We start from the raw sequence: 26,987 nt of genomic DNA, 5'->3' as shown, positions 1-26,987 counted from the left end.
GAGGTTTCCATCCTGGCCCCTTTGGTGGGGGAGAAATGGCTGGACGTTTGCAGCTTGGGATCTGGGCTCTGGCTGAAGTCACCAGGGTGGCCGAGTGCATGGTTGGACTTGACTATGCTGGGGAAGCCCAGAGCCATTCTGTTTGTGGGGCTGTGAATGCGGTTGCAGGGAGCAGTGAAGCCCAGAAACAGGTTTCCATCCTGGCCCCTTTGGTGGGGGAGAAATCGCTGGACGTTTGCAATGTGGGAGCTGGGCTCTGGCTGAAGTCACCAGGGTGGCCGAGTGCATGGTTGGACTTGACTACGCTGGGGAAGCCCAGAGCCATTCTGTTTGTGGGGCTGCGAATGCGGTTGCAGGGAGCAGTGAAGCCCAGCAAGAGGTTTCCATCCTGGCCCCTTTGGTGGGGGAGAAACCGCTGGACGTTTGCAATGTGGGAGCTGGGCTCTGGCTGAAGTCACCAGAGTGGCCGAGTGCATGGTTGGACTTGACTACGCTGGGGAAGCCCAGAGCCACTCTGTTTGTGGGGCTGCAAATGCGGTTGCAGGGAGCAGTGAAGCCCAGCAAGAGGTTTCCATCCTGGCCCCTTTGGTGGGGGAGAAACCGCTGGACGTTTGCAATGTGGGAGCTGGGCTCTGGCTGAAGTCACCAGGGTGGCCGAGTGCATGGTTGGACTTGACTACGCTGGGGAAGCCCAGAGCCATTCTGTTTGTGGGGCTGTGAAAAGCAAAACAAGCAATGTGATGGTAACGAGGATTTACTAAAGAGCAGGAAACTTCCACCACCATTTTCCCTCCCCATTCCAGCAACTGTCCCGAGATGCCTGGGCAGACACCATGCAGTCAGAGCTGTGGCCTTCTGAGGTCGTCTCCGGACACTGGACAAGGCTCTTACGTGGTTGTGCATAAAAGCCTTCAGATATCAGATGATCTCGTCTGCTCTGTGCACCGTATAAACTGTGAGGAAGAAAATCAGCAAGCTGATAAACTTTTGGAACAAGACACCTCCAGAGCTCTCCGATTAGGCCAGGATAAGAACTTCAGCACCAACAGTCACACTGAGATTCCACCTTAATTGGCTCTTATCTCCAAAAGACAGCAGAAAAGTTTGTTTATGCAGGAAACCACCAGACTGAAAGCTTCCTGCAAGTCTTCATAAGCAACCAAACGAGTAATTGTGTTGTTACGTACTACTGCCAGCAAGATTTAACATGTATGCACATTTCTTTCGACTTATTCAGAGGGACTCCATTTTAGGTCATATTTTAAACTCAACAAACTTCTGAAATTTTTATTTAGAAGCCAGGCTGGAGTTTTTGTGCTGGAGCCACTGCAGAACCTGTAGTGCCTCCTCCGGAGGACCCCAGCACAGAAGGCAGCAGCAAGGGTCAGAAATACTCACAGCATTGAACATGTGCAGATAACAGGACACCATCTCCCTCTTGATTGCAATGTCCTTCTCCCTCAGAGGCTGCTGCTTCTCCTTGCTTAGGTTCGTATCTGTTGCAGAAAAGCACACCAGCTTTTTAACACCCTTACTCTCGGAGCATTGCTCAGCAAGCAAAACACATTTACCACTTAAAGCACCACTTATAGTGGTTGAAAATATGACTGCTATGAAGCTCATCCAATATTCATTGGATTTTAGTCTCACTAGAAGGCTAAAATACACTAGAAGAGAACCAGAGACACAGCCACCAAGACATTAAAACAGATTGGCTGAAACCTACGGCACAGCATGTCTCACCCACAGGAAGGACAGAAATCCTGCACCCAGCTGCCCAAACCCTCCAAATGTGAACTGAGGCTCCTGCCCCAGACCAGACCACGACCGGACAGGTCGGGCAGGAGGTATAGCTGGATTTACAGCACTGCCGCTCGGCTGCAAAGACCTGCTCCACCTGGGATCATAACAGAGGCAGGCTGGCTGCTCCTGACAACTTGAGCAGAAAAGGTATTTATTTCCAACAACAACTCCAGATCTGTCAAAGGCCAGGACCCTACTGTCAGCTGGGGAAAGACAGCCCAGACAGCCAGACTCCTCAGATGGGTCCCTTACTGACCTCACTGCACCTCCAGAACAAGAACTTTGTCCTGCATTTATTGCACAACTGAAATTGCCATCCCTAAGGAAGGAACTCAACTGCAGGGCTTAGACACGAAGAAGTAAACAAAGCTTGCCACCGTTTCCACCGTGTACAAGGTGTCCACACCTGTTCTGAAGCAGGGTGTCTACCATTTCAAATTACATCTCTCTGCAAATAGGCCCACCTCCAAGCAATAGGGCCAGGACAGGGTTACTTGCTGTCACAAATGTGGTACTGTCACTTACGCTTATCTTATAAACACATGCTCAATTACTCTTGAAAAGAGATTATAATCCTCAACTAGTGGATGCAGAAGGATAGAATAAACTAATTTGTGCTATGAGGGTGTATATGCACAGCATTGGAGAGATTACCAACCGGTAAGATCTTCCTGACAGATTTTAGTTTCTACAAAGCTTAATCTTTTCGTGGGAAAGTTTTCAATTTGAGAGAAAATCATTAGACTCTCATCAATCAGAAATACTTGACACAGTAGCTCCAACTCAGATTTCCTTTCCTGAAGCAGCTTGAAAAATTTCATATCAAGTTTCATGAAAAAGTGGAGGTTCTTTCCCCAATCACCTCCATTGCGTTATGAAAATTATAGTTTTGGCTCCTACACACTGCTGCGGGGCAGGCTGGCCAGAGAGCTTGCAACACACAAACCCACACACCATTTCCCTCAGACACTGCTGCAGGGACCCTCACGCAGGTGATAACAGGAAGGAAAGCATAGCCTGGGGTCAGGAGGGGAAAGCATGAGAGGGCAGCCAGTGTGCCACAAACCAAAATATGTCTTTAACGTTGTAGTGACTCACCAACATTGAAAGACATCAAAACTGAGGAATAAAGTGCTTTGATTTCAGGAAAACCAGATTATTTGTAAATTAATTTCCACGGTGAAAATTTTCAGCCTTGACTTGTGGGGTTTTGAAAACTTTCCTGGGGAAAACTCCAGGACAGGAGTAATCATTTTTCCCCCTTCTACTCCAGCATTTAACGAGGAAGCTTGACATTGCTTCAACGATTTCTGCAACCACTTGCAAGAACACTGGGTATTCTTCAAACCACAGTTATGGCAACATGGACTTGGGATGGGTCTTATACTTTAGGAAACAACGTGGGAAGTCTGAACCAAAAGGCCAAACAAGGAAAAGCCTTGTGAAGAAGTCACTAGGCTACCACAACATTGCCTGAAACAGCTCCACAGGGGGACCAGCCCACTTTGATTTTCCATGGGCAAATGAAGACAGGACAAATTCATTTCATTACACACTAACTAATTAGTATGAAAGCAGATTTTCCTGTACACTGGGAACCCAACTGTACCTCCTTAATGCCACTTCTTAGGAAGACAGACGAGCAGTTCCCTGTTTCTTGTCCTCTCAAGAACAAGAGAGCATCTTCTGAAAGACGCTAAAGCCCATGACATCTCACCATCAGAAGATGGAAATAAAAAGTTCCCTGTCCATGGACTGAGACATTGCCTGTTCTCACTGCCCACTGTTCACACTGCTGCCCCTGTGCATTCATACCTCTAACATACATTCTTAAGAGAAAGGCTGTAGCCCTGGCTTTCAAGGTAAGGGGCTCAAGGCAATTATAAAGTCAGGGACTAGGAGTGACAGCTGTGTCACTGGCAAGTCACCCCTTCTGTCACTAGAGGAGTGGCACATTAATACCCTGTGAGCAGTGGGGAAAATCTCTTGCTGAATAGATTAATACAGCATGAGGTGTTGCAAATCCTCTGAGCCCTTCCTTGCTCCCTCCACTTCTTTGTCTCTCCCCCCATCTCTTCATTCACTGCCACCTTCACATTAATACCAAGTGAGTTTGAAGGCTGGAATGAAAATTTTGGAGCAGATCAAAATCCAATCCCACTTTTGCCCATACTATTTTACCACTCCTCCTGCTTACCTAGTGCTGTCCCAGCTTCTGCTCTTTTACTTGCTTTTCTCCAAAACAGAGGTATGTCACATCCTAGAGAGGGGAGAAACACCCAAAACAAAAAAACCAATAGTTTTTTTAAAGAAAGATCCAAAATGAAGCAGAAGATATAGTGCATAACAGCCCCTTCAGGAGGAGGAGTTTCAGGGAGAGTTTTCTGCCCACAAAGCACCAGAGCCCGGGGAAGAAAACTGATTGAGACTACAGCCTCTGAAGACCCTTTTTCCCCACCTTTGTTCTTACTCAGGGTTTATACCTAAGGCTTGAACACTCAGGTTCTGCAGCAGTTGAACACCCTTGCACAGATCCACATCCTGAACTGCATTACTCCCCCAGAGGGCACTAATTGCCTGCAAGCAATTTAGTGAGCATGGACCGAAACTCCCAGACTCAGGCAGCCACCTTGATACAGACCATTATTTAACCAGACCTGAAAAATTGGAGTATCCCTGTGGTTTCACACTAGATACCAAACCTGGGAAATTCCTCTAACACAATGATAAAAAACAAACAAACAAAAAAATCTCCTTACTTGTGAGAGCTACAGTATGACCCTAGCATCAAGCTGCCATTCTGCATTGGCATTACAGCTTCTAGTCTGTCCAGCATTTGTACAAATGTGTGCAGCATTTACCTACAGAGATGACCACGTCAATGGAAGAGACCGCTCCTGTACACAAAGATCATGCAGGAAAAAAGAGGCTCCTAGGCACTGTACAAAGGCTGATGCAAAATCTGACTGCAAATATTAAGCCTCTGGCTAGAAGCTACATAAGAACAAACTGCTTTGGGGAACATCAAAAATATCCATGACTTTCTCAAACTCTTCATTGCCCCATCTGAGAGTCAAGGGACAGATCACAAGCTCTTAAAGGCTCTTTCACAGGCACAGACCTGAAAAAAAAAAAATTGCTTCTCTACTAGTGCACAGATTATGAAAAGTTTAATTTTTAAGTCTATGTGGATGGTTTCTGAAATGAGACAAGTAATTTTAATGAGGATAAACCTTTTGCCTTGCATCAGGCAACTGATGGGGATGTGGACCCAGCATCACAGACCAAACAGCAGAAATGGATGCAGGAACGCCCCACCTCCTTACTGACCCATCTCCTGTCTTTTTGGAAGGCATTAGCTGACACGTGAAGAGCAAGAAGTTGCACATCAAGTGAAACATTACTAAAGAAGTTGTGAAAGAATAACTTGTTCAGTTCAGAAAGAAGACTGGACAATGCCATGTACAAAAAACCACCATACACACAGCAAATGCACTTCAAGTCAGATGTGGTACCCAATAATGAGAATTAATGCCTCTTCACATCAGTCTTCTGTATGTTCAGGTTAGTTCTTTCAGTCAGACACAGAAATCAGAAGTGATTTCTTCTTCTTTTGCTAAGTGATCAGTCTTTTAGGTAGTTACTGCTAAACAATGCAGAAGCTACCAAAAAAAGTTGAAGCAGGTACTGTCACCCTCACAAGAAGCATATCATTGAAGTGCTTCTCATATTAAATTCTCTACTCTAAAGGGTCTCCATTTTCTCAGCTCCCAAGGAAAACTCCAGAGCTATTTATGGGTTTTTCAAAGAAAGGAACATGTCCTTTATCTGTCATTTAAAAAAAAAAAAAAAAAAAAAAAGGTACTCAGAGCTATAATGGAGAACATTTACAAAACACTGTAAAGACAAATTAATCAAAGAACAAGCATTAATGGGAAAACCTGGTAGCAGAATGAGAAGCACCACACAAGTAAAACTATTCCAAGCACTTAGGCCTCCATCAGGGACCACAAGCCTTGAGGCTGATGATGGCTGTTGGACGAGTTTCCCTCACCCAGATGGAAACACCCCTCACTGCACTGTGCTGAGACCAAGGAAGGAAAAAGCAATACAAACCCATACATCTAAAGGCATGCAACTTCATTCAAAGCTAAATTTTGATTTCTTTACATAAACTGTCTGGCCAGTTATAACACCTGCCTATACAGTATATCGACTTCATCCACCTCTACCCACAAAAACTCCTGAGGTGCTGAGTAAGTGTGGAGAATCAGGTGGACTTAGACACATGCACTTCTACCAAGGGACTGGTTTTCTAACCTCTTACAAGTATCTGTTGCTTTGAAGCTGCCCAAGGGTCAGCATGCCCTTGCTACTGGAGGTTCTTGCTCTGTGCAGGCACTAAGAAAAACATTTCTGGCAACAGATTATTTTAAACTGGTAAAGCACAGCAGAACATACCGTTTATGACCTCCTGAGATTTATCTCCCAGACAGATCAGGAACAAGGCAAAAAGTTGTATATTTAACATGCATTTGAGTTACATGATTGTTAAACATAGAGCACTACCAGACATTTCACTAGATGGAAGGCTGACAGCGGTGTACCCAGGACAGTCCTTTCTGGACACCTCACTCCTGGGTAGAAATCCTAGAGACTTCCTTTATTTTAGTCCATAAAACACTATCTAAGTTAATGCCAGCAATCCAAAGAGCTACAGGAAGGGTTTGGTTTTTGGTTTGTTTTTTTTTTTGGGGGGGGGGGGGTTGGGTTTGTTTTTTTTTAACAGAGCATAGCAGATAAAAAGCAAGCAAACAAACAAACAAAAAGAAAAACCCAGGCAAACCCCTGAGGAAAATGAGGAACAAAAGGTTGAGCCCAAGCTCAGTCCCAGGGGCAAGCAGGCTAGCAGAGGGGAGAGGACACTACTGAGTGACTGGGCTGCGGGCAGGAGGCAGCCAGGGCCCAGAGCTCTCCAGGCACTGTGCACTGTTCCAGCCAGGCACAGTGGCTCACGCAGCAGGACCCGGCAGCTCTTCTCTCCTGCCGGCAGCACAGCTGCAAACTCAAGTTTTCCCTAATGACCCGGTTCTGCTCTGAACCCAAGCTATTGCTGCGTGTCCACAGCACCCTGCCTCTCAGCAGCACCAGAGGGATGGAAACACCAACTGGGAGCAGACACCAGACCTGTCCCACCTGCTTCACACAGCACCCCTGCAATCACAGGCATCTCCTGAAAAGGCTGGTGTGTGCAATTACAGTTTTTAAATGTGTTTCCACGAAGACCAGGCAATTACGGAAAACAGATTCAGAAGGAGAAAACCAGAGAAAAGGAGGAAATTGGTCTGCCTGGCTACATGAAATTGGTATGAGAAAGAAAGAGAGATGCAGGGCAAAGCAGAACTGAACAGGATCTTGAAGGGGAGGTAAAGAACAAACAGGCAAGTTTAAGTACACAGGTGTTCTGGAGATGAGCATTATTTTGTTTAAATCTCGATTAATTCATCATTATTAATTATTCTGATTATTAATTCTATTTTCACATGGGCATTTCTTCAACAGTTAAGAAGATGCCACAGACCAGCCTGTGGCAATCCCTGTTGTCTCCTTACGAGGAGGAGCAGCCCCAGGGAGCTGCCCTTGGGCAGAAAGGAGGCGCAGAAGCATGGAGCAGCCGCTGCAAGGAAGGAACCGGGGACTCGCCGCAGCTGCACAGGGATGTTTGTCACTGGGGCAGGCAGGGTGGGTCAGGGTTTGGATACTGGGAAGGGGCTGCAGCAAGGCTGCCTTAAAAGCTTGGATGCACAGGCAACCCCAGAGAAGCAGCAACAGTCATCTAGTAACAGGGTGACAATCTGCAGACCGACAGCAAATCAGGTGGTACAAGCTCGCAAAGAAAAACAATCACATTTATAGCAATCAACAGCCAGAATGTTACTGCAGTGAAGATCAACTATTTTGTGCAGAGCTTTTGAAGAGGAGAGAGGTGAAGATGAAGGAGTATCTGACTTTGGAGGCTAAAGTGGTGCCACCCACGGCATGAGGTCCTCCTTCTATTTCCAGTCTCAGAGCAAGTGCTGCTGCTGTTATTTCCCAATCAGAAGCACTCCCAGTTTCCCAGCACATGGAAACCTGTATTTTAATTATTTTTCAATTATTTCTTGTACCTTAATTACTTTATATTTCTGCTCTGCCCGCACATGTAAAGAGATTATTTTCTGAATGCAGAGCAGGTTGTTCAAACTTGAAAAAACAGACCGTCTTTTGAAAAATGTGCAAATAAAAAGCTCACCACAGAAACTGAATTCTCTTTATCCTGAAAGCCAGAGGAGCAGCAAGTCTCTGCAAAGGTGTTGGGCTCCAGGACACCCCCCTGCTCATCCTCCAGCTTCCCCCAGCACTTACGAGCTGTGAAAACCCGTCCTGCAGCCAGAAGGCAAGAACCCACCTGCGGCCAGCTCTTGCCTTCTGGCTTAATACCGGTTTCTGACTGGTAAGTTCATCTTGGCACGGTTAACTCAGACCCTCTGAAACACCACTCTGAGGACGTTTAATCAGATTAAAACAACCCAATTCAAATCACCACAAATAGCAGGAAACATTAAATGCATCACTTTTTTCACATTTGAACTAAAAATAAAAGGATAAAATTAACTTCCGCTGCAGTAATCTGATAGATAAACCCCGTGGACAAAACGTACCCTTACAGACAGCAAAAACCTGTCAAATTCAAGGTAAAAGGACAAGCACAGTCACGTATCAGCACGTCTTAACAGCCCTAGCTGTGACAATGAAACTTTCTTTTTTTTAAAGAAAATCAGAACAGTGTAAAATTTCTAATCAAAGTTTCCCCCTTCTCGGGCGCTCCCTCCCCCAGGGAATGCAGCCCCGCTGCCGCTGCCCCGCCCGCACGCGCCCAGGCCCCGCCCTCCTTGCATAAATATTCATGAGGCACCGCCCAGTTCCGGGCCCGCCCCCGCCGCAGGGAGCCCCGGCAGCGCAGCCCGGCGCGGACCCGCTCGGGAATCGGGACGCGGCCGGGGGACGAAGTGGGGACGGGGACGGAGCCAGGCTGGGCTGCGGGGTCACGGGGGAAAAAAGGGGGCGGTGAGCGGCCGTGGCGGGGGCTGCCGCAGGGTCAGGTTGCACCGCGGCTGCTGCAAACAGCCAGGGAGCAAGGCGCCGCCCGGGAAGCGTGTCTGCGTCCAACAGCGGGATTTAAACCCCGAGAAACTGCCTCTGCCTGCGGGTGTCTCAATATTACACGTTATTAGATAATTATTAAATAACAATTACATTATCAACAATGTTTAGTGAAATATTAATAACGGTTAAATGATTCAATTATTACAATTAGCGAGCTCAGCTCAGGTGGTCAGACCCTGCCCCAGCCAGCCGGGACCCTCCAGGGCTGCTCTGGGAATGCAGGTTCCCCCCTCGCTTGGTGGCCGCTCTGTGACTTGGGACTGATGGAGCTGATCCCCGGTGTCAGCTGTGATAAAGCCGCCTCTTCCTGCTGAAGAAAGCTGAGCATTACGCATCTGCTCTGGGTAGGAATCAGACCCCTTAAATTTCTTCTGTCAGGGTTCATCTGGCTTAATTTTGTAATTCCTCAGTAGAATTGAGGAATGTGCTGTTCCCACCACAATAGCAGCTCTGCGCCCTCATTAAACCACAGCACAGATGATCCGTCAGCAGAAGGCTCTCTGTTCTGACAATGGGAGGATGGCAGCAACGCTACAGCACACCCCGCATGTCACTGCTCCTCCCCAGAGCCCACCAGCACAGGAGCCTATGATGCTCAGAAACAGAAACACAAACCACCAGCAGTAGAACTGCTTAAAATCTCTGTGTTGCACACTAGTGATGCTAACCAGGCCCCATGCACACAGGTGGCTTGGCACTGGTCAGCAGGAGGGTGAAAACGTTCAAGTGGGTCACCTTCTCACCAGCACAGTCCCGGGGCTGCTCCTGCCCCATCAGCTATGAAGGTGTTTTTTTGGCATTGCAAGCTGAAAAGAGCATGTGTGTGTCCTCCCACTTACATATTTTGCTTTTCTGTTTCCTAGGAGTCTCCTACCAAGACTCACAAGACGTATTGGAGATAGAGACCCTTTGCCCTCTGTCAAGAGAAAGATCTCTCAGAGACAAGAAGCCCAACTCTACCAAAATAAACCCTTTCCTCAGAGAAGAAGCACAGGGCATGCAGATGGTGAATAGTCTAACCTCTCTGAAACCTTTGCTTTAGTACGAGATCATTCTCTCCCTCGAAAGGCCAGTGTCTTCAGCCGACAAAGAGCAGGTTAGGAGTTGCTGTCTGAGATGTAGACGGGACTGAGCCATCAAAGTACGTGACAGGATGCTTGAAACCACGTTTCTGTGAGCGGCAGATGGGTAAGAGAAAGAAGGGGGGAAATGAGGAAAAGGGTACCTGTGAGTCAGGAGATATCAGGGAGACTTTATACAGGGAGGGAGGGAAAAGGAGAGGCACAAGCATTTCCTTTCTGTCCTCCCCTCCTCAGCAGCAGTTCTGGGGGCTTGGGGCTGCCCCCCTGCACATCCCAGCCTGGCAGCGGGACCTCAGCACGGCCAGATCTGCTCATGGGGCTCCCTGCTCAGCACTGCTCGGCACCGGGAGGGGTCCCCAGGGCACCTAGAAGCAAGGCAGGGCAGGAGCAGGGCTGGGACACAGGCAATGCCCAAGACATGCCTCAGTGCTCGGCCAGGGAAACTCCATACTTGAGAAAAACAGCTCTCTGCCCTTCCAAACAGCGAAGTTTTGAAGTTTTCCCCTAAATGCTCTCACACCCACTTGGGATAGAGTGGGATGATTTTTCTCTAAAGGTGGCAGCAACAGATGCCATTAGGAGAGGTTACCAGCATGACTACAGAATGATGGACATCCCTAGCCCTCCTCAAGGCACAGACGTGAGCAATCTGCATGTCTGGGACACCAAGCAGAAAGCTTTAGAGAAAGTGTCTTCTGTGGAAGAGAAGTCACATCCATCAGTTTAAGATCCCTTCCAGCATCCTATGCTGATGGTGTTACTTAATCTCTCGGTGGCATCAGATGCCTGTAGCTGAGGTTGACCAGCCACAGTTCCTGAACACAAGGTCTAGTTCCCAGATTTGGGGGGATGGAGGTAGACAAAAGGATTCAGCTGTTTTGGATGAGAAGGAGAGGAGCCATTTGGAGGGGCAGGTGTGGTGTGTATGTGTCCTCCTTGCCTCTGTGAAGCTGACAAACTCTGATGTTTCTGCTTTGGAGGAAAACATGGGGAAGGAGGGAGGGGTAGGGCTGTCACTGTGGATGTGCTTCATCCTCCTCCTCCTCAGGAGTCCGTCTGCTCCTCCTTAGGAGTCCTCCTCTTCCTCCTCCTCCTCTTAAGGAATCCTTGCCCTTCTCTTCATGAGCCCTTTTTCTCAGGAGTCCTGCTCTTCCTCTTAAAAAGTCTTCCTCCTCCTTTATAGGAGTCCTCATATGTCCTCCTCAGAAGTTGTCTTCCTATTTAGGAGTTCTCCGCCTCTTCAACAAGAGTTCACCTCCTTCTCCTCCTCAGGACTCCTCCTTCTACAAAATTCTCCTCCTCAGGAGTCCCTTCCTCCTTCTCCTCCGGAGTCCTCCTCCTCAGGAGTCCTCCGACTACTACTATTCAGGATGCCTCCTTCTACAGAGTTCTCCTCAGGAGTCCTGCTCCTCCTCAGGAGTACTTCTCAGGAGTCATCCTTCACCTCCTCCTTAGGAGTCTACTTCTTCCTGCTAAGGAATTCTCCTCCTCCTCCTCAAAGGCCTTATCCTCCTCAGGAGTCCTCCTCCTCATCCTTGTGAGTGCTCCTTCTACTCTACAGGAGTCCTCCTCCTCAGGAGTCTTCCTCCTCCTCCTACTCAGGACTCCTCCTTGTCTAGATTCTCCTCCTCAGGAGTCCTCTTCCTCTTCTTCTCCTACAGAGTCATCTTATTCCTCCTCTTCCTCCTTCTCAGGACTCCTTCTACAGAGTTCTCCTCCTCTTCAGGAGTCCTCCTTCTCTTCCTCCTCCTCAGCAGTCCTCATCCTCAGGAGTTCCCCTCTTCCTCCTCTAGAGTCCTCTTCCTCATGAGTTGTCCTCTTATGGAGTCCTCCTCCTCCTCTTAAGCAGTCTTCCCCATCCTCCTCCTCTATAGGAGTCCTTCTCCTCAGGTATCCTTCTCCTCCTACTCCTCAGCGATCCTCCTCCTCCTCTATAGGAGTCCTTCTCCTCAGGTATCCTTCTCCTCCTATTCCTCAGCGATCCTCCTCCTCCTCTAGAGTCCTCTTCCTCATGAGTCCTCCTCCTCTTAAGGAGTCTTCCCCATCCTCCTCCTCCTCTATAAGAGTCCCTCTCCTCCTCCTCCTTCTCAGAAATCCTCCTCCTCGTTCTCAGGAGTTCTCCTCTTCCTCCTCCTCCCCCTACTCTTCCTCCTCAGGTGTCCTCCTCTGCCTCCTCTTCCTCCTCAGGAGTTCTCCTCCTCCTCCTTTTTCTCCACAGGAGTTCTCCTCCTCAGGAGTTCTTCTCTTCCTCCCCCTCCTCCTTCTCCTCAGAACTCATCATCATCATCTTCCTCCTCCTCAAGAGTCCTCTGCCTCCTCAGGTGTTCTCCTTCTCTTCTTTAGCAGTCTTCCTCCTCCTCAGAATTCCTTATCTTCTTACTCATCAGGACTCCACTTCCTCCTCAGGAGTCCTCCTGCTTGTCCTCCTCCTCCTCCTTTTTTAAGGAGTCCTCCACCTCCTCAGATGGCCACCTCCTCCTCCTCTTCAGGAGTCCTCCTCCTTTTTTCAGGAGCCCTCCTCCTCCTCTTTAGGAGTCCTCCTCAGGAGCTGTCCTCCTCTTCCTCCCCCACCTCCTTCTCAGCAGTCGTCGTCATCCTCCTCCTCAGGAATCCTCCTCTTCCTTTCAGGAGTCCTCCTCTTCCTTTCCTCAAGAGTCCTTCTCCTCCTCAAGAGTCCTCCTTCTCCTCCTTACCACAAAATACAAGAACATCCATGAATGTTCCTTCACCTTGGGAGACTTCGGGTTAACCACAGAAAAGAGGTAATCCATTCTTCAAGATAATGTAGAATCACCTGAACTGCCACAATCAGGCACAGGCTCTGACACAGGCTCGGATATAGCCAAGACTGCATCTGCTCATAGCTGCAGCATTCGTACCTTCTCCAGAACTTTGAGAGACCTCTTCCTTCTGACTCCACATTTCCATTTGGTCTCAGTTGAGTCTCAGAGCATTAACTAAATTAGGAAAATTATCTGCAGTGACAGGCTGAGCATCTCTCAGTTCTCTTTCTTTCTTTCTTTGACTTCTACTTGTGCACTTGGGAAGAGGCAAGATGCACAGGCTCGACTCCAGTCATCCTGACCACAGAGCCTACTGTCAAAAGCGCAGGCCTAGAAGGCATTTGGACGAGAGCCGAAAGTGCAATCTATTTAACAGCCATGTGACTGCGGCACTTGCATGCTCCTCCTTCTGAACCGAGTGCCAATGTTGTAAAGTCAATCCTACATGTCCTAAGTAGATGGATTTCCTTCATGTTTAACGAGACCCTTCCCTTTTTGAGATGCAATCTAAAACACCAGGTGGATTTGCATCCAAAGTCATACACTGCTGATAAACCGAACGAGAGCCCCACAGGAATGATCAGAAGAATCCTGAGAAAGTACAGGAGCTACTGATATGTTTTTTCCTCAACCTAATCTGTCTTCTCATTCTGAATACCAAAAGACACGAAATGGAAAGCATGTCACAGAAGCACCGGGCTCTCATCGCCTAAAAATGCACATAAGGGAGAGGTCATCTGCCCATGATTTCATGCGCTACTCGTGATAGCTGGTCTGGTATTCATAAAGATAACAGTTTGCTTCTGGACACCCCTCTCAGTGTAACAGTGCCCCAACTAGTGCAAATTTCAGGTACCAGTCATGGTGGCACAAGCATCTCTTCTGGAGAAGATTCTTCTCACCTGAACTGGTAGTTGCTGAGTTGATGATTCATTCACCGTAGTTCCAGTTTACCTGGAAATTGCTCAGGACATGTCCTCCCACAGTAGTTAACACAATATACAGCTTACAGTGATGTCTACCACCCACCACATTATTTCTCAGGGTCCAACATGCTAACCTGGAGCTCCAGCTTTCAAGGACTCTCATGTTTGGGAAATTCAGTCACCATACAAGGAGCGGAGGCATTCTGGGGACAGTGGTTACAGCAAAGTGGGGAATAAAAAAGCCTCTTTCAGGGGGTGACCCTTATCCCACCAACAGAGTGTCTGGAGCACCTGAGGAAAGAAACCAGAAAGGGTAGAGACCTGTCACTAATCCTGCAAAGGTAAGCTGAGGGGAAAAAAAAAAGTGAGACAGGTTTTGGAGACAAATAAGCCTGCTTGTTTTAGAGAAGTTCTTCTGTACTGAATGCTCCTGAGGAGTTAGCAGGCAGTCTCCTTCCTACCTTGAAAATCCAACAAACCTGTCAAAAACCCCTCTTCTGAAAGGAAGTTTTGGGCTTACAACAAGGTGAGGGCTGCTTCCAGACAGGAGTTTATCTGTGCAGGCTGAAGGCAACCATGCAGCTCATAGCACCTGAAATTGCAGGCTACTGTATATGCAGTGAATCCCTGCAGAGCAGTGACGCTGGGATTGGCTCTTTGAAACCAGTTCTACAGGAACAAGCAGGCAGTATGCCCTGGCCATCTGAGATTTCAAGCAAGCTCACAGACGACATTTGCGTAAAGGCTCAGCCAGTTGTGGAGAGGTCCAAAAGCTTCCTGAAATGGGGGCAGCATGTCACCATGCAGAAACATGCAGAAATCCAGGTATTTGATGCAACTGTTCACCTCCCAAGCAACAGCAGGAGAAGCAGCTGTTCCTTTTATACTACCAGGCAACTTTCTCTGGGGACAATCCCAAGAGGAATGAGGCTGCCTCCTTGGAAAAGACTCTATCCTAAGAGTTGGAGAGGGAAAAAGGCCAGGAAGGCAATAGCATGGCAGGGATTTGCACTGCATTTAGAATGGGTATCAGTATCCAGAAAATGGATGAAATGCACTGGGACATTTGGGAGGAGGGGCAACAGCCAGGAGGAGGAGAAGAGGGGTGTTGGGGAAGACCCTGCTACCTAAAGGGTGCATGCCTAACAGCAGCTCTGGCAGAGCAGCCTTTGAGCCTGGGGGCTAAAAGAGAAAGAATCTTCCCCTCCTGACAAGGTCTTTGGAGAACAGTGGATTCAGAAAGCAACTGCCAATCCCTCTGGAACAATCCTGTCATAAATCTGCCTTCTGATGCCATACTGAGAAAAGGCATGACACCGTTTCAAGAAGAGGGAGATGCCTGCAAGGCCATCTGCACAGAGAGAGGACACTGGTGGGGAGTGGCAAGTACTCACGCTGAAGCCAGCGTCAAGGTGTCAGCACCCACTGTTGGTCTTTCGTGGAGGTCTGCACAAAGGGGAATCTGAGGTAAAAGAGGACTGAGGTAAAAGAGGACTGGAGTCTTGAAGACAAGGCAGGGCATCCTGCAGGTTCATCTCGGAGAGGCTAAGCTCACCCCTAGAGTTCATAGCTTGACAGTCAGAAAAGCTTGTGTCACCTCCCTGTAAAACTCATCCCTTGGCTATGTTTGATGAGCAGGAATCAAAAATGTCTCGATGCAGATGAAAGGGACGAAAAATTACCTGAATGCATTTTTATGCTTGCCTCTTGAAGAAGCTAGGACTAAACAGATGCTCTTGTCTCTTTCTCAATATTCTGGAGCTTACCGTTTCAAATCCATGCTTTGCTTTACTCATGTGGTGGACGCACTCGGCTCCAGTTCTAAAAAATATAAGCCAAGTAAGTAAGAACTGAGTAAGAACAAAAAGTCAGAAAAAGGAAGCAATCTTGTAAATGCCTACTCCAAGTATTTCATTAGAAATCCGGATTTTAGTACCTCTAGCCAACCAGATAGATACCCTTCATCTATACTTGGACTCGTGTTTCAAAGTCTCATTTAAAAAATGAAAATATGCACTCATTCCAGTATCAGGCTTTCTGCTTTTCTAGCAAAACCAACAAGCAGTTAGAGAGAAAAAGGGTGTTACACGACATGGAAAGGGGGATGAGCAGTGAGTTGAGAAAGTTTGCAAATCCTACAAGGTTACTGACACAAAGAGAAGAGCAGGTAGTAAAGAACCATAGAAAGATCTTACAAGACTTGGTCATGGAGCAACAAAATGGCAGAGGAAACTCTGTACAGAGAGGCACAGAGTGATGCACGTGGGGAAACCCTGGCTTCACACGCAAAATTGGGCTCTTTGAGCTGATCAGTATCACCGGGGAGTGACACCTGGAGATTCTGACAGCTCAACACTCAATAGCACCCCAAGAAAACCCAAATCCAAATCCCCCGTGAGGACTTAGGAGCAAAAGAGCTTGTCCAAAAAGGAAAAAGATCAAGAGGCGGTCTGATTACAGTAGACAAACTCCTTCCCAGGGCGGGAATGCTCCGACTGAATGAACTCTTCAGTCTCACAGAGTCACTGGAAGAAAATGACACACGGCTTGATGTTGATGCCTCACCAATTTAAGGTTGAAATCAAGAATACACTTTCAAATGATTTACTGTTTTAATCTTGTCTGGAACAGCGTAACTTCTGGGGCAAGACACAGGACTAAGAGAGAACTGCCAGACTGGATCATGAAATAGCCCTTTCTGGCCTTGTATTTTATGAATCTACAACACACATCTTGGCTAAAAGAGATCAGAAAGCATTCTGGATCCTGGTCTCATTCTTCACCCATTTCCAGCAGTTTTGTTGTGACTAGAAAGTGATGGAGGGGGGAGGAACAGGAAAGGATTACATTTGTACGAGCAGCAAAAGAACTGGCTTCAGACTTCTCCCGTTATAATCTCTGCGTGAAATATGTTTGGGAATTGGGTAGAATATAAGGTGACAAGGGAGATGATTTGACATGGTCTGTACATTGCCATGGCAGGGGAAAGGTCTGCATAAACTCTTCCGATCACAACGCTGGATCTGAGACCCTCTGACACGTACTTGTGAATATTAAGTACAGACATGGATTTTCTTTTTTTTAAAAGCTACACTCCATGAAAGAGAGAAGCCTGCTGGACTAGAACTAATAATGGGCCTGCCTCTGAAAGGTCATCAAGAACGAAGCTTGAACTTAGCCACCATGAGACAGCATTGCACCCTCGTGCTGAAGGCGGCCAACACCATCCTGAGCTGCATTAGGAAGAGATTTGCCAGCAGCTCGAGGGAGGTAATCCTTCCCCTCTGCTCTGTGTGCTCTCTCCAGACTGGGCTCCCCAGCACAAGACTGGGACACACTGGGGTCAGCTCTGCAAAGGGCCACAAAGATGATGAAGGGACTGGAGCACTTTTCATATGCAGAGACGCTGGGAGAGCGGGGACCGTTCAGCCTGGAGAAGGCTCAGGGGGGTTCTTATCAATGTACACCTGATGGGAGGGAAGGAAGAAGAGGGAGCCGGGCTCTCCTCAGCAGCGCCTTCTGGCAGGCAAAGGGCACAAATTGCAAAGCATGAAATTAAATCTGAACGCAAGAAAAAACTTTTTGACTGCAACAGTGGGCAAGCACTGCAAACGGTTGCCTGCAGAAGCTTTGGCATCCACACCCTTGCAGTCCACTCAAAACCTGAGGGGACACGTCCTGGGCAACCTGCTCTGGGTGACCTGCTTGACCAGGAGGGGTTGGACTCGATGATATCAAAGGTCCCAAAAACCTCAATGGTTCTGTGAAATCCACAGACAGACATCTCAGACTCCAGCTGAGAGGCAGCATTCATCAGCTGACTCAGAGGAACAGGCTGGGATGCAACCAGAAAACCGTGCCCAGTTCTTCCCTTGTCATCCCTGGCTCAGCTGTGCAAGCCAGTGCAGTGCTTTGTCTAGCTGCTGAGTTCTCATCCCACTGTGATTCTACAGATAACGAAGGAGATAAGCAGGAAGACCTCTAGTTAATGGCATGGCAACCTGAAAGCATAGGACAACTTTTCTCCAAATATGGGCAATGCTGCTCAGATTCTGTCACCTATGGAAGAGAAGGCAGAAGACCAATGGGGCAAAGGGTTACACAGGAATGAAATGTGAGGAAGCTACACGAGACATTAACAATATTGGTATGTGCCCTGGAAGACTATTTTGTAGTCAACTCACCTGTCCATACCCGACTGTGGGCATGAGGTCTCTGCCCCGACTTCCACTCTTCTCCTCTTCACCGTCTCTTCCACTGCAGTACTTGCTGACACTTCATTTCTCCTCTTGACCTTCAAAACATCACAAACTTGTTACTGATCAAATTGGATTTTGACTTTTCTGTTTGACAGCACAATTCAGAGTTAACATACATTCATATCTCACAAAATTGTTCATGTTTAAAAACAAAAAGTGATTCAGGAATAAAACATTAGCTGCCTTATTCAAACAGAAGACAAGCACTGAGAGACCATCCAGAGAATTATGCTCAACAGTTTTAAACAAGAAACACTGCTCTCCAGGACATCCTACGTGCTCCAGTTTTAGAGGAGGGCCCAGGAATGTAATTAGCAGGAATGTAAGGCCAGCAGAGGGAGTGGGATTTTCTTTGGGGGAATCTGGACAGGACATCTTCACTCATTCACTCCATCTTCAGACACTTGCCCATAGTGAAAACAAACCTACCCTGAGCTCTCATGAAAACTTCCACTGTGAAGTACAGTTTCAAGGCTTGGGAAAAATTTTAAATTACTTTACACTTTGCATGAATCATGGACGAGCAGGCTCTAGATCTTTTGCTTTTCCTCCTCCCCTTCTTCACTCCACTCCCTCCCATCGCCTTAGAGTGCGCTGCACTAACTGACTCATAGAAATTGAATTGAATGAATATTTTAAGCTTGAATTAATACAGAAGCATTACTATGGACAGTGGACCTGTGCTTTTAAATTTATGAAGTTTTAAATTTAACAAGTCTCCTTTTTGCCTGCAAAACACATGTAGCATTGGCCTGTTCCAAAAATAAACATATGCCTCTTTTTCAGAATATTGACCCAATCCAGTGACAAAGCAACTGTCATTCAGCCCCAACAAACTCCCGCTTTACAAACAGGAAACTTTTTCTAGCAATACCTTTCAGTATTTTCAAAAGTGAAACAGAAAAAAGAATTAAACAATCATTTCCCACATCAATTAAAATCAGCACATTTTCTTCAATAATATTTATAATGCCATTCCGGTACTCAGAACATCTTTTAAAATTAAGTCATAGGAGCATTTCTAAGCAGGCAGTGTATTTGTCTCCTTTCCTTGGGAATGGCAGGGGCTTCCTTCTGTCTCAGGAAGCAGAGGACAACAACAGAGCTCATCGCTTGCGACCAAGCTTGGTCACAAAGTATTAAAAGCACGTCCCCTGGTTCCACTAGCTCCACAGCTACGAGGAAAGCACGTGCAATTTAGCATTAGATTAGCCTCTGCCAAGCGAGCTCACCAGTACTGCCACAGCTCCGGAAAAAACAGGAGGCTTTGACAGCTAGTCAAGCCTGAGAAGTTAAAAGCACTGGTCAGGTCTGGGGCTGAGAGTGAAACCATGGGAAAGTGCTGCTGCAGAATGAACCTGAACAGGAATCAGAAAGGAACGGAGTGCAACTAGCTCGCCATATAGAAGTTTTCATTTGTCCAATTCTAACAGTCAGTAGCTTCTTTGAAATATTTCAAATAAAAGCACTACTCTCCTACACTAATGCTGCCTCTTGATGACAGGTTTCATTTACATCATTTGTTTCACCCTCGTCCTCTCCAGAGAAGTTCCCCATTCCTCTCACTTGAAATGTTGCATTTGACAAAGTGTCCTCAGTCCCATAACGAACAAAAGATTTGCTCAGCTGAACATTCAGCTAGGGGCCCATGGAACTGCTTCATCTCCTACCTCTAACTCCTTGGCAGCACTTTCAGTGTTGTCGAGATCAGGAGCGCTGTGAGACAAACAGAGAGTTAGTGCCACCCCAATCAAAAAGCAAGGCAGCTACGTTCCTTCTAAGAGTTTAAACAGCAACAAAACGTCATTCCCATTGCACACAGAAAATACTCAGCAGGCAGACAAATTCCTAATTCATTGGTCTTAAAAAACATCCAGTATTCCACAGGGACTGTTTCTTGTGAATTTTCTGCCCATTTGTATTTTGTGTGTCTGAGGATACAATGGATGAGAGACCAGATCTTTTCAGGCGATCCTCAGGAACCTTTAGGACTGCTTTTTTGACAAGGTGCCCTCAAACCAGCACCTCTGTCTTCCAGCCCATCGCGATGCCATTCTACTCAAGGGACTAAAAGAAGGAACCGGCAGGACACGTCTCTAATCCCCTCCACGGTGCAAACCTGTAGAGGAACGGGCCCTCACAGCATTGCAGCTACGCCCTGTGATGCACTGCCTGCATCAAACTCTCTTCCCAAATATTAACTACATCTGTTGTAAGCCAGCTTCTCAAAAGTTGTTTGCTGCTAGGTATCGGCCAACAATAAAATGCACAGGGAAAGAGAAGGTCGTAAAGAAAATCCAAACCCATTAAAAAGTAAACAAATGACATAACTGTTACGTGGAAATAAGTAAATGCAGTGGAGTGCAAGCAATTATGGCACGCAAGTATTCTCTGCTATGTGGTCTGGTAGGCAGCCATGCTCGTGCCTCCACATTCAGGGTCCCCAGCCAGAACTCGGTCAGAGATGAGAGCTTTCCTTCCTCTTCGGAAAGGCTCTCTCCTTGCCTGATATGCCACAAGTTCATTAAAGGAATTACACAGCGCACCACAGCAGAAGGACAGATATCACCCACCCAAGGCTCACGCTGTGCTCAGGAGTCTTCACGAATCAGCAGGGAAACACAAGTACGATTCAGGAAGGGACGTTGCCCTGGTGATGAGGAAATGAGGGTGGAAAGAATGGAAGAAAGCAAGGCACCATCCAGGGGCTCATGACAAGGATGTCAGACCTGCTATCTGACTGCGGGGGATTCCTTGGTTGGGTTGCGGGGGGCTTGGGGAGGAGGAGGGGATTATTTTCTTTTAAGCCTGGAGTGTAGAGATGCAAAAACGGAGTCATTTCTGAATCGTTACAGAAGGGAAGAACCTTCATTGTTACCTGGCTTTCCCTGGGGATTCAGGAGACCTTCAGTGAAGATGACCTTGCTCGAGCAAAAGCCTGCAGGCATGGGTAGATAATCCGCTCTATGATCAGCGGGGATCAGCTCTTGCAACTCTTTCAATGTTCTTTTGGGAACCTGTCCTCAGATCGGTCCCCATCTTCTTGTGGGGAAACGGAGTTTCACTTCCCAAATCTACCGGCTGACGACAGCATTGCTTTGGGCAGAAGGCTCTGTATGCACTTAGGACTTACTCCTTTACTCTCTCTTATCAACAGGGAGTGAATCCAGATGCATTGAATAAGCACCCCCTACTCGCCACAACCATGACACGATGGGGAAGTTTCACAAGTTTCACTGTAAAAAGACAGCATTTGCTATGTTTGACCATGTTGATGTGAAGACTGACTTGATGAGCTCACTACCAATTCCAGAAGTTATGAAACACAAAAGGTGCTGCAAAAGTCTCATGCCCTGTTCCCTCAAGTATTACAGTGAATTGCAAGAACTGACGGTGCAATGCACACAAACCATGAGACGTGCAGGGACAACAACAGACTGCCAAACTCCAACAAATCCAGTGCTCTCTTTACCATTAGGAGATCAAACACCTCCAGGCTGTTCAGAAACGTACGCACATGACTGGCAGTGCCTTCCAAAGGCATTACGCTGAGGGAAAGAGCTTACTCACAGACAAGGGCAACAGTTCAAGGATCTTCGGAACACTACGCGACACCACAAGACAGGCAACACGCCTTCCTCTCCAAAATCAACACAGACAACAAAACAAGGAGGAAGGTTCATCCTCCTGGATCGGACACTATTCCAGCAAACTGCTCATCAGCAAAGCTAAAGAAACAATTGCGTTTCAAGTCATCCCAAAATAAAGTCATGCAACAGAATTCCAAAGAGCCAGCCTACAAAGGAAAAAGGAGACAAGTGCAGCGTAAGATTTAACAGAGCTTCAGGTCTGGAGACAGTCTAACTGGCACGATGTTCATAGCACATTCTCTTCCATTCTTCTGCAGCTAACAACAGTCACCTCCAGAGTAAACCCAGGCTCTGGCAACGTCTGGGCACATCTGATTGCAAAAGGAAACTCCCTCACACTCATAAAACCACTCTATAGGCAGATGCTCGAGTCGTTGCCAACGGCATTTTAGCCCTGCTGCAACCTCACTGCCACGAAAACAGGGTTTTCAGGATGGCACAACGCTGTTCTGCTTCTCTGATGCAGGGAGACTTGCTGACTCAAAAGGATCGCAGTCCTAGTTTCTGCAGGGTTGCCACCATCTGAAAAGAGATTTAACCTCAACAGTTTGTAGGACCTTCCAAAAGCCTGTGAGGGCATCAGCCTTGAACTGCTGTCTGCTGATGATCACAGCCTTGAAGGAGGTACGCAGGGAGACAGATTATGCTGAGCCACTGCTCTGGGGGTCGTTTATTCAGAATTATGAATACTACCATTATGAATTCTTTATCAGAGGCTGAGACAGCAACAAATCATCAAGTTTCAGACCAAGTGTGAGCTCTACAGGACACTCCTTCAGCAGGACGCAATCTATAAGCACCTGCTTTGAAATACTACCCTTCAAACTGAGCAGCTCCAGCTCCTGTTGCCAGAGTACCTCAAACTTCTGGGATTATTATTGAGTGCAGCCTCCAGGATTCTCAGTCCCCTCTCAAACTCAAAGCTCCAGAGCTCCTTGAGGGAGCTGCTCAAGGTTTTGCCCACTCACAAAAGCACTTGCCCATCATCTCTGTGTGTCTGACCAGCAGACACAAACAGATTCCTCCAGGGCAATACCCTCAGGGAAACTCTTTCTTTCACCTCTAAAACACCATCCTCTTTACTTCTTTCACATCTTCCCCACCTGACCAGACTACTCAGCACCCTGTGCTTTAGATACTTTGCTGGCTACTAACTACAACTTCCTATTTCAGGCCTACCACACAACTGGTACCTCCCATAGCCCTCCTATTCATTGTCCCCTGCACGCCCAAAGGCTCTTTGCCTTTCTCTTCCTTGCCTGCCAGCAGTACCACAGGCTAAGATACTCTCCCTTCACTCGCATTGCTCAGGCTTGCCACTACAGGGCCTTCTCCAAACTCAGACAGGCAGTTAGCCCAAAAGTCCTGCTCAGCCCCTCTGCCTGCAGGACTGTTTCAAAACAACACCACAGGTTTGTCACAAACACATTTGGAAGAGGAGTGCCACTGGAAAGGGAACCTTGAGAGAAAAACTCCCGGCAGCACAGCAGACATCTACTGCCAGCAGCCAGTGAGAGTTTCCAAAGACTCCTTCTGCAGCCACACTTGAGCGCCAGGCTGCAAGGCCAGCGAAAGGCACATTGCTAACAGCAGACAGCCCAAGAAATAAGAACATACTTTGAGCACAGAGCTCCAAGGCGGGGCTGGTTCTCACTGGGATAGAGTGAATTTTCTCCACACTAGCTTGGATGGGGCTATGTTTGGGATTTGTGCTGAAAACAGTGCCGATAACACAGGGATGTTTTCGTTACTGCTGAGCAGTGCTTACACAGTGTCAAGGCCTTTTCTGCTCCTCACACCGCCCCACCAGCAAGCAGGCCGGGCGTGCACAAGAAGTTGGGAGGGGACAAGGCTGGGACGGCTGACCCCAACTGACCAAAGGGATATTCCAGGCCACAGGACGTCACGCTCAGCAATAAAACCCAGGGAAGAAGTACAAAGGGGGGATGCTCGGAGTGATTGCGTTTGTCTTCCCAAGTAACCGTCACTGCTTTCCTGGAGATGGCTGAACACCTGCCCACCGATGCCAAACAGTGAATGAACTCTTTTATTTTGCTTTGCTTGCGCACACGGCTTTTGCTTTACTTATTAAACTGGCTTCATCTCAACCCACCAGTTTTTTTACTTTTACCCTGCCCATTCTCTCCCTCATCCCACTGTGGGGCAGTGAGTGAGCGGCCCTGTGGGGCTCAATTGCTGGCTGCGGTTAAACCACTACAAAGGCTCTAGAGCTTCTCAGTTAAACACTTGGAAAATTTCCAAATACTGTCAGTAAAAGCAGCCTCTTTTTCCACTGAAGCACAAAACCCACACACGGCAGTGACACAGGAGCGTTTTTTTTCAGCTTGGGCCAATGCCCAGCCTGTGCAAGTGCAGTAGCAGCTCTGAAGCGACCGCTTTCACAGCCAGGGAAAGAGGCAGGAAATGAGCAGCCCCCAACAGCTGAATTGAGGGCCTCGTATTAACTCACTGCTCCAGGCGGGCATCAAACTGCAGGGTGACTTTGCAGCTTTAACATGCTTACCTCTTCAAGTTGCCATACCGCATTTGAAACTTGTACACCAGCCTGCCTGCATGAAGAAACCTTGTTTCGGGCAACGGATAGGTAAACGGCTTCAACGACATCTTTCTCTCTCCCTGAACGCCAGCCTAGGGAAGCAGGAGAGGCAAAGCTCCGTTACTGCAACCCTTCGCCAGATCTCTCCTACAAGAAGAAAGGAGGACAGGCAGTTTTTCCCCTCGAGGACAGACTGCCCACCAGTATCTCCTCCGAGGCAGAAGGTCGTGCCCGTGAAGCAGGGTATGTCTGAGCAGGATCAGAGGACAGACTTGGAGCTGATGGCTACCTGCCTTCAGCTGCCCTGCTCTGGAAATGGCACCACCAACCCCCCCGAGGCTTCCCAGGCCTCTTGCCCCGGGGGCTGCCAAGAAAGCCCGGCCAGCACCGCGTCGCAGCCCGGGACCGAGCCCAGGCTGTGCGGGACAGCCCCGGCTGCTGGGGGGCCCGGCGGCCCCTGCGCCTGCAGCCAGGAGCAGCTCCTTTCTCTCCACAGCCGCACGGCTCCCCGGGGCCCGCCGGCCTCCGCCGGACAGCCGCCAGCGGGAGGCAGTCCCCTGCTGCCCCCGCAGCCCCGCCGCCGGGACGGACGGACGGACGGACGGACGGAGGAGGAGGGAGCGGCCGGGGCTGGCCGGGCCTGCTGGGGGAAGGCCGGCACCCGCCGCCGCCGCCGCCGCCGGCCCAGCGCCCCGGCCTGCCCAGAGGGGAGATGGCGCCGCCGCCGCCTCCTCAGCCCCGCTGCCGGCCTGCGAGGCCCCCGGGCAGGCCCGGCGCTGGCGACCCCCGGGCAGCCCACGGCTCCCCTCAAGGGGAGCAGCCCCCGCCACGGCCACCGGCCGCGCCGCGCCCGCCGCCCGCCCTTGCCTCAGGCGGGGCCGGGCCGGGGCCGCGGCCGGAGCCGAGGCGAGGCGAGCAGCGGGAGCGGCGCTGGGCCCGGGGCCGGTGCCCGCCTGGGGCGGGGGGGTCCCGGCGGCGGTGCCAGAGCGGGGGGCGGCTGCAGGCGAGGCCGGGCTCTCCTCGGGCTGCTGGCGGTGAGGAGGGGCTGGCGGGCAGGACTGCGCTGCCCGGGGCTGGGTTTGCACCCTGCGGAGCCGGCTGCTTCCCCTGGGCACAGCCCTGCCGCTGCTCGGGGGGAAACCCCCCGCCTGGCGTGGTCGTGCCTGGAGCTGATGGGGTGGGTCCGAGCGCGACCGCCTCCTGGCCGTGTGCCCCGGGACGTGGCCCAGCTCTGAGCAGCGGGGCCAGGGAGGGGCCTCTGCGGCGCCTCTGATGAGAGGTGCCCCGTGGGGACGGCGGGGGGGTCTCCCGGTCCAGGCAGAGATGCCTCCTGAGGAGGCCTGTGGAGGGGACCCCCGCCAGCACCCCTCGGGCGGGGCCGGGACAGCTGGTTGGGGAGCCACAGAAGCGCAACAGCAGCAGCGTTAGTCTCATCTGGGGTTTTTGAGAGGAAACACCCTCTCAGAGAGCTGTCTTGAGCCTTCCTGGCAGCCACGTTGTACTTCTAAAACGGACACAACTGAAAAGCTCCGATGATCAGCTGAGCACTGATCAAAACCCAGCCACTTGTTATCCCACGAAAGCCTAACAGTGATGCTTGCAGGAAAACCCATGTCCCAGTGAGTTCTCTTGTGCCAACTACAAAACCAGATTTTGGTCTAAAGGAAGAGGCTTCTAATTAGCTGACTAGAAACCTAAGTGCCCAACGGAAGCAGACACTGATTCTGACAGTCAGAATGTCACTTTGCTCTGTCCAGGACGTCCTTGCCATTAACGTGAGGAGCTCCTCCTTGTTGAACCATGAGGCAGCCAGTGCTCCCTGGCTTCTGACGGCAGCCCAGCCTGGGGAACCCGGCTCAGACAAGCGCTTGCACTGCTTTGGTGCTTCTAGGGAGCCTCTGGACTCCTCCTGCCTCTCAGGAAATGTCTATAGATCCCAAACATCGTTCCTGGAAAATAAAACCAAAAGATGGCGTTCCTGTGAGTCTACAGGGAAGGAGAAGGTCTTAAGCTTCTGGAATAACAATTTACATGTTGTTATCCAAAACCCCAGTAGAGTGTAAGCAGAGCCGGGAGACAAACAAAGTTAACGTGGGGCACAAATCTTGACAAAACCGGGGGGGGCAGAGGGGGAAAGCCCATCCCGGCCCCTCGGGAGCTCCGAGCGTCCCCGGGGAGCACAAAGCCTGGCAGCTGCCCTTCCTCACGCTCCTGCCCAGCTCCTTCTGCCAGCTCCTCCGCTCCTCCCTGGAAAAGCAGGCACCGGCACCCTCAGCCATCCCAGGGGCCGGGCTGGGAAGACCCCCGCCAGGGCCAGCCCCGGGCGCTGCCGCCCAGAGCCCACCCAGCCCCGCTGTCCTCCCGCGGCACCCACCCTCACCCCAGCCCACCCCTGCTCCCCCCTTGGCTTTGGCCCCGCGGCAGCTGCAGCAGGATCGCGCCGCTTTCCACCCGCAGCGTGCAGGGCAGGGCTGCACCAATGGAGCCCGAGGGGTCCCGTCCTGCGGGCAGAGACCAGCGGTGCCCTGGGAAGGAAACCCCCGCGTCCCAGGCACCGACGGCAGCGGCGGCGGCAGCAGCGGCAGCAGGAGGAAAATGCTCCAGAGCTGCTCCGCTCTCAGGGCAAGCCTGGGCAACGGTTCACGCCTGGGATGCACCATCCCGAGAGCGAGGCCAGCCCGGCCGCGGCTGGCTACCGAGCCTGGCGGCAGGGACAGGCTG

The 26,987-nt window shown here is 49.5% G+C and overlaps 1 protein-coding gene across 1 annotated transcript; it reads right to left on the bottom strand.

Annotated features, from left to right (window-relative positions):
* Window positions 1-738: 738 nt before the first annotated feature.
* On the bottom strand, window positions 739-24,681 carry LOC148054420 (uncharacterized). The gene is made up of 8 exons (XM_087768772.1): window positions 24,468-24,681; window positions 24,234-24,358; window positions 19,730-19,775; window positions 17,985-18,094; window positions 15,567-15,621; window positions 4,001-4,063; window positions 1,399-1,496; window positions 739-953 (listed from the first exon to the last, which is right to left on the bottom strand). Exons 2-6 carry the CDS (start codon window positions 24,332-24,334, stop codon window positions 4,001-4,003), a joined length of 375 nt encoding a protein of 124 aa, XP_087624898.1. The 5' UTR covers window positions 24,335-24,358; window positions 24,468-24,681; the 3' UTR covers window positions 739-953; window positions 1,399-1,496.
* Between the last annotated feature and the right edge of the window lie 2,306 nt (window positions 24,682-26,987).

Source organism: Nipponia nippon, unplaced genomic scaffold (genome assembly GCF_047370975.1).
Source record: "Nipponia nippon isolate SJK-2023a ecotype South Korea unplaced genomic scaffold, ASM4737097v1 scaffold_30, whole genome shotgun sequence".
In the NCBI taxonomy this organism is placed as follows: Eukaryota; Metazoa; Chordata; class Aves; order Pelecaniformes; family Threskiornithidae; genus Nipponia; species Nipponia nippon.
The sequence above is the reverse complement of the archived record's forward strand: the minus strand, read 5'-3'. Positions and strand labels throughout refer to the sequence as shown.

Excerpts from the sequence above, each read along its gene's own strand:
- LOC148054420 (XM_087768772.1), bottom strand. The coding sequence starts at position 24,334 with ATGTCGTTGAAGCCGTTTACCTATCCGTTGCCCGAAACAAGGTTTCTT. Across the intron at positions 18,095-19,729 it reads GTGCTGCCAAGGAGTTAGAG|GTCAAGAGGAGAAATGAAGT; the intron begins GTAGGAGATGAA and ends GATGTTTTGAAG. Across the intron at positions 4,064-15,566 it reads CAAAGCATGGATTTGAAACG|GATGTGACATACCTCTGTTT; the intron begins GTAAGCTCCAGA and ends TCCCCTCTCTAG.